At 41.2% G+C, this 16487-nt stretch overlaps 2 protein-coding genes across 7 annotated transcripts in view; one reads left to right on the top strand and one right to left on the bottom strand.

Annotated features, from left to right (window-relative positions):
- LOC108747067 (regulator of G-protein signaling 17) overlaps nucleotides 1-9464 on the bottom strand; it is a 14931-nt gene extending 5467 nt beyond the window's left edge. The window contains exons 1-4 of one of the 6 annotated variants that reach the window (XM_018484318.1): nucleotides 6910-9464; nucleotides 3258-3589; nucleotides 2389-2397; nucleotides 123-531 (exon numbers count right to left, since the gene is read on the bottom strand). In XM_018484318.1, coding sequence (XP_018339820.1) covers nucleotides 123-531; nucleotides 2389-2397; nucleotides 3258-3589; nucleotides 6910-6918 — 759 coding nt within the window. In that variant the 5' untranslated portion in view covers nucleotides 6919-9464. Of the gene's footprint in view, nucleotides 1-122; nucleotides 532-2388; nucleotides 2401-3254; nucleotides 3590-6909 lie in introns of all 6 variants that reach the window. The other 5 variants (XM_018484317.1, XM_018484316.1, XM_018484315.1 and 2 more) reach the window with 5 other exon arrangements.
- Nucleotides 9465-13554: 4090 nt separating this feature from the next.
- LOC108747064 (zinc finger protein 260) overlaps nucleotides 13555-16487 on the top strand; it is a 16069-nt gene continuing 13136 nt past the window's right edge. The window contains exon 1 of the mRNA XM_018484310.1: nucleotides 13555-14211. The gene's annotated coding sequence lies outside the window, so the exon portion shown is untranslated. The remainder of the gene's footprint in view (nucleotides 14212-16487) is intronic.

Consider the following 16487-nt stretch of genomic DNA (forward strand, 5'->3'; position numbering starts at 1 on the left):
GAGAGAGAGATCAATGGTCATTTGGTGGCTGCTCCTGAGTGCTTGAATCGAGTTACGATTACGATTTCTTATCACGAATAAGTAAGCATTTTTCTCTATGAACCAATGGAGAGTTTACTCACTTCCTTTGGCGAAAGTATGGATATGTAATCGTCGTAAATATAGCGCGCTTTCTCTTCGATCGTCTCGGGATTGTTCTCCCTCTTGAGTTGCTCGCAGGCAAGCCAGAAGGCAATGTTCTCCTCGCTGTACTCGCTCACGAGGAACTCTCTGAAGAGCCTGCGGCCAGCGGCGCTCCTCATCAGTTTGTCGAAGGACGAGCCCCAGACCCGAATCTCCTCCAAGCTGCAGCGCTCCAGACCGCCGTCGAGGCCGTCGAGTCCATCGAGACCGTTACCCGCACCTGCACCCGCGAAGTCGGTGACGCTGATGCCACTGCCATGCTCGCCGCCGACACCGGCGTTGCCCTTTTTCTTGCCCTGATCGCCCGGACCGCCGGTACCCGTCGAATTACTGCCGACTGCCGCCAAACTGAGACGCGACAACGCACGTTAGAACTACCTTATAGATCTCTCTATGGCTGCGGTTCTCACTACAAATGCTTTGAAGCGTTTGATTGACCAATAAGAAAAAAGAATTTTATAAATCGACCAATCAAAAAACGCTTTGAAGTATTTGTAGCATCGCATTGACGTACTCTATATTGTTAATAACGTGTAGAACCGTGCGGAACAATCGATTAAATAAATAGGTTGATATGATGATTCCACGATTATAAGCTATTCTATTTATGTTTAAATCCCTTTCGAAATAATAGCATTTATTTATAATTTATTATTATATTACGTAGATTTTAGTTATTACTATATAATCGAAAGACTAATTAAAAATAATAATTTATTGAATGTTTCTTTTTGCGCAGTTACTTTAATCTACTTTATGTTGCAATAACAGGTGAGGCGTGGATCCGATCGGATCTACCGATCAGAAATTTGTCACATAAATTATAATATCGATATTGATATTAATATTAAAATTGATCGTAAATCATCGTGTTAATTATAATGATACGATAATGGTACGATAATATTAGTGGTGATTTTTGTTGGCAAACATGAGAATGACGGAAGGAACGGAAACGCGAAAGTAATGATAGACAGCCGAGAATGAAGAGAGGCGGAGGAAAGATGTGTAGAAAATGAATATTAAACTTGGTAGCCTCGGGAAATGAAGAGCCATAAAATGAGTAACGAAGGGAACAGTATGATCCGGCGGACGCACACACAAATACAGTAGAAAATGATAATGATTAACGATCGTCAGGATAGCAAATTTAATCGAGATTGAGGATAACGAGATACAAAGAGATGTGAACGAGTGGCATCGAACTGAGAGAAAATATTAGTCGTGTCGATAACAGGCACAGAACCGGGTCATTGGAAGGCCGATTCTTTGTGCTTGATGACGCGGCTGTCCTATGGCGTTTGCGAACCACAACTGCGGAAATAAACGGCGATTCTGAACGGTTTACGCGACTTGGTCAGACGGCAAATCACGAAAATTATTGGTTCTGTAAATCACGGCTTCAGTTGCCGTGATCTAATCGATCAAACTTGCATTTATTTCTAAAAGATTTTTACTTAAATGAATAAAAAAAAATAAAATATCTGGTAATTTTAGGATATTTCTCACATGCTCATTTGTCGTAAACAAAATATTGCAAGAGTCTTTCATCTAAAAAGGTTGCTTCTCGCCCTGATGAAGTGAACTGCAACGTTCACGAAATGTTGGCAACAACAATCGAAACACAGAAATAACTCGCAAATTACGTAGTTTCTTTATTATGAAAGAGTCTTTTTTTATCTAATGTTGCAAACAATTGTTGTAAAACCAATTATTTGTAGATTTATTATTCATTGAAATTTTACTTCAACTGCAATGATTTCTTTTAAAAATACATCTTAATTATAACAATTATAATATAACTAATAAAGTAGACAACTGCTGAAAAATATAACGTTGCGCAACTTGAAGCAAATTTTCTAATACCAAAATGAAGAAGTTACATTTCAAAACACATGTTTTTCGAAAGGTTTTCCTTCACATTGATGCGACGAAACAGTTAAGAGTATACTGTCGCATATTCCCGCGGTTCCCGCGGAGAAATTCAGGAAATGCCATTGCACCTCAGATAGACTCTTTCGGGTCGATGCCAGTCTAGAATGAGTAGGCTACTAGCGTATAATCTGTAAAGATGGCTCGCGTAGGAAGGACGCGTGGTATGTGCATAACCCCGTTTCTATGAGCCGTAATACGTGCATTACGATAGCATCATCATCGACATAACAAACAAGCAGTATTAACGCACACAGTCCGTGGCCTGCTTACCATTTATTCCTACTTGTGGCATGAAACACAGAAAGGCAATATGTAGGTACGTCTGCACGGCAATAAATGGATCACACGCGAGAGTTTAAAGACAATGGACCGATATCGTTTCAATGGCGAGAGGTTCAGTAGATGAAGTAAGCACGAAAATAGCCGCGCGATAACGATAATAGCGCGTGGCTCGTTTTCATCTACTTTGTGTTTGCGATTACAATGAAAATTCTTTGTGTTGACTTTTCAGTAACTCGCCATCGCGAGCACATGTAATTATAGAACGAGAGATTGAAGATTGCACTTCGTGCAATTCGGAGATCCGTTCTTCATTAACGATTTGTCCATTGTCGTATAAATCGAGTATTGTTCTTCATAATTTAATAAAACATTTCGTACATCGGTGCGCTCTCCACTTCAAGAGTTAAATCAATGGCGGCGTTCAGCAGAAAAAGCAGCTTTGCAACTGTTGTAAAAGTCTTTAATACGATTGATTCTTGCACCTAGTTCCTCAATGGTTCTAAATGTATAATCTAATGATATTAAAGAATCTTACAATAATTGCAACAGATGCTTTTTCCGCTGAACGCAGCCAATGTAACATGTCGTTGTGAAGAAAAACAACTCGAGATAGATTTTTAAATAAAAATCCAAGAGATGGCAAAATTTTCTAATCACGTTTGATTAACAAAAGATTATTACGATTTTTTGTTTCATAATTAAACGATTACTAAAAGAATGTTAGATTAACGATTATAAAAGAGCAATGAAAAATGCCGAATGTTGTTCAATCTTCGTATCAGCAATTTTCTTAAGAATATTTTTTTTTCAGTCACATCGATGTACGAGCCATGATCAGACAGGATCGATAATACCACGAGCAACTGCAGCAACAGCACCAGCATAGGCAACAGTTGTCCTTCTTCGATCGACCCGTGAATCCGGCCGCCTGACGTTGCTGTTGCTGCGATTGCTGCTGCGACGCGGATGCCTGTTGCTGCTGTTGCTGCGACTGCTGTTGCTGCTGCTGCTGCTGCTGCTGCTGCTGCTGCTGCTGCTGAGACGACTGTTGCGGATTATGCTGCATCGTGGACCCCGAGGCCTGGCCTTGGTTCTGTGCACGGAGGCGGCAACCACCAGCTACACCTTCGCCGCCCGTCCCGTGACTAACGCCGATTCCCATTGCGGTTGCACCAAGTCCACTCGACATCTGGAAGCGACATCCGCCCTCTGAATCCGCACACCACGTGCGAACGAGCTTATCCCGGTGCTAAGAATAGTTCTACTAAATCAGTGGCTTTCGGAACACAATGAACCACTTGTTGGCTTTGTGATTTGTTTACGCAAGGTGACTGACATTGAACTTTTTTAGAAACATGTTCAAATATAGACTAATAATATGAAGTTTTTTTTTAATATTAGTATCGTACACATTTAGTACACTTACGAGTATTTGTATACTGTATTGTATAATTTAATTTAATAATATAATAATCTAATTGTCTATACGAAAGTAATATCTAGTAATTTTTTAAATATCAATATGTATATAATTTATCATTAAGATATAAATAAATAGACATTTATATTGTGTAAGACGAAGAAAAACATGAAAGTCGCGAAAGTAGCTCAGATGAATTTTGGGAGGGAAACAGAATCGTTGAGTATATGCCAAAAGTAGATCATTCAATTAAGCATTTAGCGTGAAAATCATGATTATTAAATTCCCACATTTAAATGAGTCATAAATAATAAATCCCAAGAAGAGAACAGGACAATTTACTCATGTGGCAATACGATAAAGTTAAGCTTTAGTCAAAATAAATTAGTACGATAATTGACAGGTAAGCTTTCAAAAAGCAACCAATTAGTTCGGATACGATTGTCGTACGCTCAGCTGCACGTATCGATTGGCTTGTATTTTCAGCGCGATCCGGCGATGGCGATATCGAAGTGAGAGATGTAGCCGGAGATTTATTATTCTTCCGTTCGCTGTTCCGTTCGAGGTCTTTGGTATTTAAAATTCATGATCGCCAGACGGCTGAGCTGACCGATATTGGATTCCTGGAGAAAGTCTAAGGAGAGGATTAAACTCTTAATGCCATATTTAAGAACGCGATCTCAATTCAAAATCTGTATTTCCGATCATTTTTCAAGAAGTTTCGACGTTTTTCTCAATTGCAGCTCTGCTCATAACATTATTGGTTTTAGAATAAATCAATAATTTAATTTGTTTCCGCGTTGATTATAAGTTTTTCTTTTTCTTCACTGTTTGAAAATTACGCAAAAAAATATTGTACAGCGACAAGAAATGTCAACGAAAGGATCACTAATATTTTATTGTACTGATGAAAGTCGAAAGTATTTTAAAATAAAATATCGTTAAAAGATCAGCTTTAATGCAGTTCGCATACAGTTTGAGATTTTCTTTGCATCTTTTCCTATTCCGTTAAATAAAAGAAAGGAACAAACGAATGAAATTCTGAGGGCATGAATTTATACCGCAGCGTTCGAAATCTCGGGAAAATATATTCAACGTGGCTCATGCTTATTCTCTCTCGCAATATAAAAGAGATTCGCGGAATGAAGTTTGGGTATGTGTCTGCACATGCACGTAGCCGCGTGCGGCCCTTTATTTTTACACCGTGTTGTATATCGATGACCCGCTCTCTCTCTCCGATGCGGCCTCGCGCGATAACGACTACATCGGACAGTCGCTTATAGGGGATGTGGGAAGAGGTTGATAAACAGCGGGCACTGGCGTAAAGTGTACACGTGTATTCGCGAATAAACGTGGTGGCGCATACGAATGAAGCCACGTGAAGAAGATGAGAGGCGGAGAGAAAAAGATGGGAGAAAGAAAGAGAAAGACGGATATGAAACAATTGGGAAAGGAAATTGAAATTGGACAATCGGAATCGTAGAGATTGGAAAGGGGGGACCGTTGTTTAATCGTTTATAGCGCGATATAAATCGGACGCGGATTTACGCGAGCGTGGCGATTTAGAGTGGTCGGGAAATAGAAGCCGGAAATCGAAAAGACCACGCGCAAACCACCGCCGTTTCGAGCGGCTGGCTCGTAAAATACACCACGCGGTTTATACACGAAGCGAATTCCGTATTTCGTATCTCGCGGGTCGTCTTTCCCGAAAACGAGACTTCGGTTACGAGATAATATAACGATCTAAATTTCAATAATCTCTCGGCGATTTGTTTTGGCAGGCATTATGGAAACAAGAGCCGTTGTTTACGGAGAACGCTGCGAAATTTAGGAAACACTTCGTACTAGGTGATTAATTGTGATCTATAGATTTTGCATAAGTTAGTTTCAAGATAGCTGTGTGTATAGCTTGAATATAATAATATCTTATATTAACAAGCCACATATCCGTAAACGCGTGCGTTACGCGAGACTAGTTTTTAATAAAAATAAAATTAAATTAAATAAAAACAATTACATATAAAAATACTATTATTAATTAATTCATATTTATTTTATAATGCTTCCTAAAGAGATTAAATTGGTAATTAATAATTAATTAATTAATTTGATAATTAATTAATGCAAATGAGAATAATAAATAAATTATTTGCGTTCGTTAATTATTATCGGGTCATTTTCAATAGTGGTTAATAAACGGAGTAGCACTTGGATAGGAGTGTGTATTTTGGCACGGAAGATCATTATTTTTAATACATTTATGAACATTAGTTTCTTCTCGTCGCGCGTATTCTCAGATGCAAATACTGTCGCAGTGTTTACAACTGGTGTTCTGAAACGGCGATAATGTTTACGCATAGCTACGTGTCAACATGTCAATGGCCCAATAGTGTGTTGGCTACATGCAGCACGCAATCACGGAGCACGTGCAAGCTGCAACCCCCGTTTCTCTTCTCCCAAGCTTCATGCGATAATCCCATGAATTTATTTCGATCCGGACAAGGGTGTATGCGTATGTCCATATCAATGAATTTGTTATGTCCCTATACGTGAACATTGAACGAATGGCAAGCTGCAGATATTTCGAGCGAGATTCTAACCAGCGATAATAGAGTCCTTGTTCATGTTATTACAGTACACTATTTCTGAATTAATTTACAATAATTCAATTCTATACTGGGATATAATTTAAACACGATTGAATGCAATCGGTTTTCAATATTCAATCCAGCCGCATTGTTTTATTTGCATGTTATTAAATTAGGAAAGGTTTCGTAAACTCCGAAAATATGACCGTTAATGAAGTTATAAATTACGTAGGAAATTTTTATATTGTTATATAGTTTTTTTTTGCAAACTTTCTGTTTCACGGAAATTAACTATTCATCATGCATACTACACATTTATATGAGGAGTATCATTGCATTCCATGTCATAAATCATAATCGACCTGGCTGCTGCAGTCATACATCTTGCAGGGGAAAATCACCAGCACGACTCCATTACTGTTTCCTTGCGCTGAGTCTTTAATCCTTTCTTTAAGACAGACGGTAACGATTAGGAGTACGTTCGCGTCTTGACTCTCTTACCTCTATCATGTTCCATGCGTCCGAAAGCGAGCTGCGCTCGCTTTCCGCGTCTTCAGGATGAACCTAATCGGCGCGTGACCGGCCGCGGCGCGGCGCCGAGACGAGACGCGGGGGTGCGGGTGCGGGCACGGCCGCGGGCGCACCGTGCCCGCGTTCGCGAGTGTCCCTTCCGATATGCGATCGTTCCTTTAGCCCGGTCCTCCCGCGGAGCCGCCTCGCCGGGCCTCGCCCGAAACCCGCATGCTCCCAGCGCGCACCAGTGCCCCTCAGCCGTAATCGCGTAACAGCCCAGCGTACGAACCCTTCACGGACTCGCGGACGGACACATAGGTACGCGCACTATCAAGCGATCTGCCGCCAAACGGTTTCCTCGCCTCGAGATCGGGCGAGGCGTTACTACGCCGACGACGATGGCGACGTCGCGCGACGACACTGAACAACGGCGGGCCCCAACAAGCGCAGGGTTACGTCGTCGATGTCGCGCATGATATTTCATCCATTTCCCACCGTCTTCCACTTTCCGCTGCCGCCGATTGTCCGTCGTTTTTCTCTCGACAATCCTCTTCGTTAATACCACCCGCGCCACGATATCACTCCACCACCGTCACCCTCTCTCGCGGCACCCTCCACCCTTCTCTCTTAACGGGACAGCCGCGCGCGCGGATCGACTGGTCGGTCGGCCGAGTCGGAAAGGTAGGAGAGAAAGGGAGAGAGAGAGAGAGAGAGAAAAAGAGGAGAGAGAGAGAGAGAGAGAGAGAGAGAGAGGCGAGAGTGCGCGGATGCGAGACCCGCTATTGAAAGGAACAGGAAGTGGAGATCCTTCGCTACCGATGGCGTTTGCTCTCAAGGATGAATGCGGTACGATCGAACGAATTTGTCGCGTTCCATTGAGATACGCGGTTCCGTATCGTGGATCCTAAAAATTCGGTCAACCAACCGAGACTCAAATCCTTGAACTTTAGGGCAACGACGACGTTGATGACAATGAGGACGTCGCACGCGATCGACTCATCACATCCTTCGATTACACAGTGTTAAAGGAGCGGCTGCGTCGTGCCGTGCCACGCTCCCGGGTTAACGCCAACTTCACGTCGACATCTCTTTTCTTCGCGGCTGACCTAGGTAGCCGTACACGATGCCGCAGTTTTCGTTCCCCGTTGCGTTTGACGGAATTATAAATAGATACTCGCGCCTGTTAAAGATGTTGCGCGAGACGCTGGCACGGCTAGGTTTAAATGCCTGCGCTGCTGTCGCTGGCACAGACCGCTGCTGACGCTACCGCTGTGTCTGCTTATGTTCCTGATGCTGTTTGTCGCGTTGACAGATGCCTGTCCCGCGTATCTCGCACACGAGAGTGCGGAAGAAGACGCAGGGAAGAGAAAGAGGTAGATAGGGAAAAGAAAAAGGTAGGAAGAAAAGGGATGATGAAAGGAATCGAAGAATGTTAGTGTGTTTGATTAAGCAGAAAGAGAGGAGCGTTGAAAGTAAGAGCGCGAGATAGTGGGAAGACAGATAAGGCAAAGAGAGACGGAGGAGAGAGAGAGAGGGGAGGGGAGAGAGAGAGAGAGAGAGAGAGAGAGAGAGAGAGAGAGAGAGAGAGAAAGGAAAGGAGATTGGAGCGTAAGCGAGCCGATGCGCCGGTTATTGATTGGCAGCTTGGAGACCAGAGGGAGAGACGAACTCGCGCACTGTCACGCCGGCAAGGTAGACTGCTGAAGGCTATCTTCGTGCTAGCTTCTCGTCGATTGACCGCTTGGTATCCTGTCGAAAGACTTCCGCTCGAGCGTTAATCCTTGCCTCCGCGAAATCGGTTGGATGGAAAAACTTCTTAGGAAGATTAGTTTCAGGAAGAGATTTAAATTTATTGATAATTATATTGGAAATCGTCGATCTTTTCTTGCATGATTTCAAACGACATACTGTCTGTGCCGTTTTCAGAGCACACGTTACTTTCGTAGAAATTTCGTCGGAAGTGAGAACCGAGAAATGTGATAACAATGGAAGCGACGCAGAATCCGACGCGGAAGTTTGCGGACGAAACTGACGAAAGTAATCTTCGAAGGATACAGTCTGAGAGAGATATATACTCAGAATATAGAAAGATCGATATTGATATTTGAATGCACCGCCCCGCGATTGATCGCTGCGATTCTGCCTTGCCTTGGTTTATGTCACGCGTATCCGTATAACACTTGTCACTGCTATGTCCGCGTGTTATATCTTATCCTTATCTTTCTCTCTCTCCCTCTCTCTCTCTCTCTCTCTCTCTCTCTCTCTAGCTCTTTTTCGCTGTTCGATGCGGCGTTCGAAGGCGTATCCGGTATTATCGCGTGTCCTTTCCTCGCCGCCTCTTTTTCCGCACAGGGATCGCTCGCCCTCGCTCCACTTTATGTACCTCTCCCGTTATTATGACCGTACCGACGTGGGCAATGGTCGGAAGAGCAAAAACCGCGGAAGCTTTAAAGCTCCACGACCCGCGAAGTGCTATCGTTCGGAGTTCGGCCAATATGGCGATTACACGCGCTTACACGGTGCCTTGGCCACCACTGTCTGCCCGTTTCGCGGACGATTCCAGCGACGCCGACGCGAAGCGCCGCGACGCGAAGCTACCTAGCGCTCCGCGGACGCCGCGCCGACGCCGATGCTGTTACCATCACAGAACGCCGACTCCGAAGCTGATGCGATAGTCATCGGCCGATGTACGAGTACCGCAAGTGAAGTGCAGCGGTGCTCGTATTCGTGATCCTTGCGTGCGAATGAACCGCCGATACTCTCGTGATCCTTCATTATTACGAAACGTTTTCAGACAACACGTACGTCTAAAAGCGAGACGCATACGACATCTCAAAGACATTTTTTAAAGATGTCTTAAAGATATCTTTAAGACGTTTTATGTATCGATTTTAGATTTTTCGTTGTTCTGGGTTACAACTATAATTCACCGCGATCGCAATCCTTGTATAAAGGATCGTGATGAAGGAAAAATCTGTGTACATCATCCACCCCCGCGTGACACTGAAAAAAAATACTTAAAAATTTATTTGTGAGATATTATATTTATTTTGCTGAAATAAATCCTTATTTCAGTAAAAACGATGAAATAAAATTTTAACACAAATATAAATTTCCTAGAAAATAAACTATCCATTTTATTTTATTTTTATAATTAATGATATATTTCACAGAAATCTATTTCGTTATTACAGTAAAATTTTTTTATAACTATCGCAGAAAATGTTACATGTAATATTTACTTGCGAATATTTCGACTTTTTGTCTTAATATATAATTTGATAGAAAAAAATGAAGGATACAGAATAAAGCGGGAGCATAAAATAAATCGGAAACATTCCAAAATGTTACAGTAAAATGATACCTTAATGATAACAGTAATAAGTATGATGGGATTATCAATAGATAAATGTATTTTTATTGTAAGCACAGAGAGCTATAAAATGAAAGCTATAACAAAATAATTAATAGTGAATAAGTACGTACCCAGCTAACGCTAAATATTCATAGAAAGTTTGATTCGTATACCAATGTACTGAACGTTCCGGAAAACAGTAAAAGAATCGTCCCAGAATGTGTAAATGTCGATAAAATATTTAGAATATTGTGTGAATACTCCTTGTATATTTCATAAAAATCGCGAGCGAGCGAGCAGTATATTTTCGCCGACAAAAGGCCGCGACGAAGAGCCTTTATTCGTAAACAAGAATCACCTGGGAGAAAATATAAGTCTGTGAAATTTGGAAGATCTTCCATTTCATATTAAATGTCGCTTACTTAAATCTTTTACTCTGCTGCTTCCATAAGCTAGTGCTCTCTTCAGCTCGTATTATTCATAGCTGTCTTACGTTTCATTCTGCCTGCTTTTTGCTTCCTGTACTGAAGACCACCTTTCTAATCCTACATGATATGTAATAATTGCTTTACTTTTATTTTTACAACTGTCGGGGTTTCTTGTAAATTTTCCTCTTTTTCAAAGTAAAATTTTATTTAAAAACTGATTCACGAACGGACTGACCTGGAATTTTTGAAAAAATTGAAATTTTACGGAATATATATGGAACATTCTCGGGAAATGTAACGACATACAAATGAAATTTTTAATCGACATTTGAATGTTTCTTTTACATATCGCAAATATTCGAAATATTTTGAAGTATTCTTAGAATGTTTTTTTGGGTTTAGGAACATTTCAAGAATATTTAGCGTTTGCTGAGTATATATGACATTGAGTGAGAGTGAGAGAGAGAGAGAGAGAGAGAGAGAGAGAGAATTAGTATTTATAAAAACAAAATTTGTTTTTGTAAATACTAATAAGAGGATCTATGTTATGAATAAGCAAAATCGTTCGATAAATAGGTTGCTGTAACTCCGTAAAAGCTGAATATTTGAGCAAAGTATAATGAAATAATGAGTAGCTTGAAAGCACGTTTTAATTTACATTAATAAGTCTGAATGATGACTATAATTATTAGAGATGGTAAAAAATACCGGATATCCTGAAAATATTTGGTATTTGGTATTATCCGGTATTTTTTTACTATTCGGATACATATCATTAGTATCCGGCAATATATAATATATCCGGCTGAAATTTTATATTGAAAGTTTGCATTGATGCTATTCTTTTCTGCTGAATTTTTTGCATAGTTTATGGTTTTGCACAGTTATGCAATGGTTTATGCAGATAATCAAAATAAATTGTCACCGGAAATGTTATTATCCAGCTTGAAAAATTTATTAATATTAAACTTTGATTACTAAGCAATGTTGAAACTGTATTACAAATTCTATTCTACAATTATTGCTTTTTTCTTTATCTATTTTTCTTTGCTTTTTCTTTTGTTTTAATTTGGGAAATTTGTACTGATATCTGATTGGAGAGAAATAATTACCCTACTGGATATCCGGATTTTTGATATCCGGTGCCACATTCTTTTCGAATATCCTATATCCAGTAATTTTACGATCCGATGTTTTCAAGTCATTATTAATGCTAAAACAAAAGTCCTTTTAATACATTATATAGTAATGAAATTGTAAAACGTAATTCTATTTTTAAAAATTATTCAATCTTTCTTGTGTCTCATTTACTCAATAAAAATTTCGGTGAAAATTGATATTGAACAAGCGGAGAATTAAAACTATCAGTTCTTAATAGGAAATCATCTTTCTCTCGATGAACTTTAAATCTTATATAAAGCACAGTTAATAATAGATTAATAAACAGCTAATAATAAAAGTGATATAAGAGAACTAGAAGAAAGCGAAAGCAAATCGCATTTGTGGCAACGACGATGTGAGGATATTTTTGCAAAATATGGATATAAGGCTCTTTTATAATTATAAATATCATCACATTCTGAAAGAAGGCGCCTGTACGCAAAAATAAATAGACACAAGCATTGTCGTAGTGGTCGTAAACCCGTGCTTAGATTTTTATGAAAATCTCCTGTCATATATTTTAGGGATATAACGTTTTCATGGAAAATCTCATTTTCCATCCCCTTCCCCAAACCGCCGTCCTTGGCACATCGCCATTTTAGCGGCTTTTAAGTTAAGTAGTTCCGCGTTTGTGGTGCGAGAGCGGAAATTTCTCTCGCGCTAAAGTACCATCTCCTCCTTCCGACCGCGGTGCGGCATCCGATCGATCACGCGACCGCGGCCAATACCAGACATCATCATCCCTCCGTCAGTTCTTTTTTCCACCTCGTGTCTACGTAAGGAAGAGACGGGCGGGCGACGCGCGAGCGTAAGGGAATGTCTGAACAGAGGTAGAGATCAATACGGGCGACGTCGGCAGTGGCCCGATGCACCCCATCGTTCCTAAATTGCGACTCGGATGCAGATGCAGATGTATCTCCGGTTGCTCTCGTTGAATGATCCGCGCTCGTTCGTGTGCGAGGCGGCCTCCAGCTGCATGATAACGAAGTGACGGGGCGCTGGAAGTTAATTTCAGACCCGCGTCACGGAACGTTACACATGGTAACGCCGGGCGGAATGTAAATGAAGGTTGCCGTAGTGGCGAATGCCGCTGCGCGCTGGTAGTGCTGGTACAACATCTCTCGTACTCTCGGTAGGGAACCAAGAATGCCGACCCAGAATCGAAACTGGTTCTAGGAACAGTCGGTTTGGTCGACTGCTTGCTTATCGGCCGAAGACTTCTGACTGATATCAGTGTTCTTGCCTTGGGTATACTAGCTCTGCGTTTACGCATATCCCGGCGGTGCCTTCTAAAGATACAAAGCTACTAATGATATTAAAAATCTTCTATTCATATATGTTAGTCATCATCATTCGTCTATCTTGGAATAAAATATTATTGAAAATATTACACAAATTTTGATTTTCAGAATAATTTTTATTTGTATTCTTTGTATAAAAAAATTCGATTAACATGGTCTTATCTAGAATCAATATAGCCTTGTTCAATATTCTTTAGAGGTTTAAATATAACAAACGATTATATTAGGAATTGTACTATACGGTACTATTGAAATGCATTTTTTTCGGAATGTCTACTACAAATTGGAAAATAGTCAAAATTTACGACCGCATCACGCGTGACTAATCTATTGAATCTTTTTCCTTTGTCAAGAAGTTTCCTGGCATCTAAAGATTTTGGAATGCGCACAACTTTCTCTTTAGAAATACAGTAAAGTTTAAAACAAATTAAGGGTACTAGCTCAGGCAAAGAGACCTTCAAAAACATACGTTTATTATTTTTAGATCTTTTTCCAAAGAAGGGATTTGAAAATTTTTCATACAGATTCCCCCCTTCTCCCTGCTTTTTGCAACTCCACCTTTCTTACGAACCAATTCGCTTTTAGAATAGCGTCGTGAACACGTGTAGGGAAGGAAGTCCCACTTTCTGGGACGTCGAGGGCGCGTACGGACCTTGTGTAGGCATATGCATCTATGTAAGACAGACTCTACAGACACACGTAGAAACGGGTCTATCGTCGCCAGCTGTTGGTGTGTAGTGGGCTGTTGGGAGTATGGTGGGAGGGAGGGGAGTGAAAACAGGCTCGACTGCTCCCCCTAATACTGGAGGATTGAATGGGCGAGGAGGGTGGTATTGGGTTCCCTCACGCTACCACCCACACACACCACTGCTCCCAACCCGCCTGAGCCACCCACTTCTGCCCGCCACCCCGCCTGCCACCCACTTGCCACCCGACAGCCGTCGAGGAAACAACCTGCAACCGAACCAGCATAACGTTTCCTCGAACAACGATTTTCGTTAGTGTCTTTACACTTAGTCTGGACACGAGTCAACGACACAAAAAGGTGAGTTATTTAACGTAGCATTTCCAAACGTCTTTCTTCATCCGTGTTTACCCATATATCTTGACGCGTCGTGTACTGTGAGCTGTCCATCGTGTTCGCGTCATCATCGTCCATCCAGCGTCAATACGACAACAGATCTCCATCAGTGGATCTTCCTCCGAGGATGTTCCTCTTGAGATCGTACGTTGCTTCACTTCTTCTATCGGAAGTATCGAGTTGCGCGCCGAAAACGAACGATCGAGTGGAAGTACAAAGTGGGACGATGAGAAAGGAGATGTGAAATTGAACAGCGAGTGAGGAACCGAATGTGAGTTACGACTACGTGTGTTAACGTGAGTTGTGGCGCGAACGAGAGCAAGAGGATCGAGAGACCGCCGCCGTGGCCGACGTATTGTGTATCGCGAATAGGCCGCACGCGAATACCCATCGAGACGCGCGGAGCGCGCGGCTATATGTGCGACGTCTCGACGTCCGTGTGTTCGTCGGTGTTTCGACGGGTAGCGCGCAGTGAGGCAGACGGAGAGAGGTGCCGGGTGTCCATGTGTGTTCTGGAGGCGCGCGTGTGCGCTCGCGGGGGCGGCCATTCGCGCGGGTGCTCCGCGATATCGTACGCGATGTTGAGGGCGGCCAACAGGCCGGTGGCGGCGTTCGCCGCGACGTTTTCCGCGACGTATACTAATAGCAACGGCGATTTTGCGCGTACCGCCGCGTGTAGGAAATGTGCAGAGAGAGCGGAGACGAAAGAGCGATGAGAAAAGAAGGGATCTTTCAACTCCACACTAACGATCGTGCATGCGTGTGTGTGCAATGGCATTACGTACGTGTGCACGATTGTACATGTGCACACGCGGACGCGGAGGAGACCTGCCTGACGTCCTTGGTTAGCCGGCAATAATTTCCGGATGGATTTGAATGGAGCACTGCGCGTGCCTTTTCTCTCTCTCTCTCTCTCTCTCTCTCTCTCTCCCTCTCCTTCTCCTACTTTATTTATTTTCTTGATTATTTTTGTTTTCTCGTTCTCTCTTTCTTCGTCTATCTACATGATTCTCTCTCTCTCTCTCTCTCTCTCTCTCTCTCTCTCTCTCTCTCTTTCTTGAAGACTGTGTGTCTTTGCCTTTATTCCGACCGACCATGTTCCCACCGCTGTGTCATCTCTCTTTCTTTTCCCTTCGGGTTTCTTTATTCCTTCTCTCTGCGCCATAAAGTAGAGGTTCTCAACCAGCGCAGAAATGTTAAGTTTCAATAGTAGGTTCTAGAACACCCTCTACCGTTCCACCATCTGTCTGTTTCTAGAGGATGTAGCCCCGATCAGTAGAGGGGCATATTGATTTATTCTTCACAGTAACCCCTTCCAACGTTCTTGCTTCCCCTTCTGTATATATGCATGCCACTGATCTTGGTATATGCGCACGCACACATAGTACAGGGTTACCAGCAGGGTTGCTGGTCACCCCCTCTCAGTTCTGCGAGCAGCAATCGTGACGATCAATACACGTTCGTTCTTTCCTCTTTCCGGATGCTGTCGCCACCCCAGAACAGAACATAGTGTTAAATATACTAAGTGCATGCTTCACTCGATCGAAATCAATAGAAATACGGTATTTGTAAAAGTAACGGATGGTACCAATTAGAAGACATGAAGGTACACATTAATAAATTAATAAAATAAATCCGAAATAAAAGTTACATGTATAAAGTTACAAATATATAAGATAAATTTTGAAAAACAAAATGTATAATATACTTCTCTTAAATAATTCTTATTTAAAAAAAATCTTAAAATAATAAGAAAAATAATTATCTTATTGAAGATAAAAGTATAATTCAAAGAGATAATTTTATGATTTTTACTAGAATTGAAACATTATAAAAAATTTAAAAATAATTAATAAAAAGCATCCATTATTCTTCCAAAAGAAATTACAAATTGCTTTCATTTATTTATGTATTATAATGCATAATAATGATAAGTAAGCAGAAAATTATTTTTTATATCATATGAGATATCATTCAGAATTAAAAAAAAAATTTTTAACTAATGAGAGATCAGTTGACTAATGTAAAAAAAACATCGAATTGCAATTTCACGTTATAAATACGCATTCGTGAAAAAACTAATGTTAACAAAAAGATAGAAAACATTTTATGCTTCTAAAAATGTTCCCATGCCATATTTCTCTATTATCGATCGTAAAAGAGATATGGTCTGATATAGGGAGATATGGTTCGAATCGCGTGACTCACTTTATATATATATATATATATATATATATATA

Source organism: Trachymyrmex septentrionalis, unplaced genomic scaffold (assembly GCF_001594115.1).
Source record: "Trachymyrmex septentrionalis isolate Tsep2-gDNA-1 unplaced genomic scaffold, Tsep1.0 scaffold190, whole genome shotgun sequence".
Classification (NCBI taxonomy): domain Eukaryota; kingdom Metazoa; phylum Arthropoda; class Insecta; order Hymenoptera; family Formicidae; genus Trachymyrmex; species Trachymyrmex septentrionalis.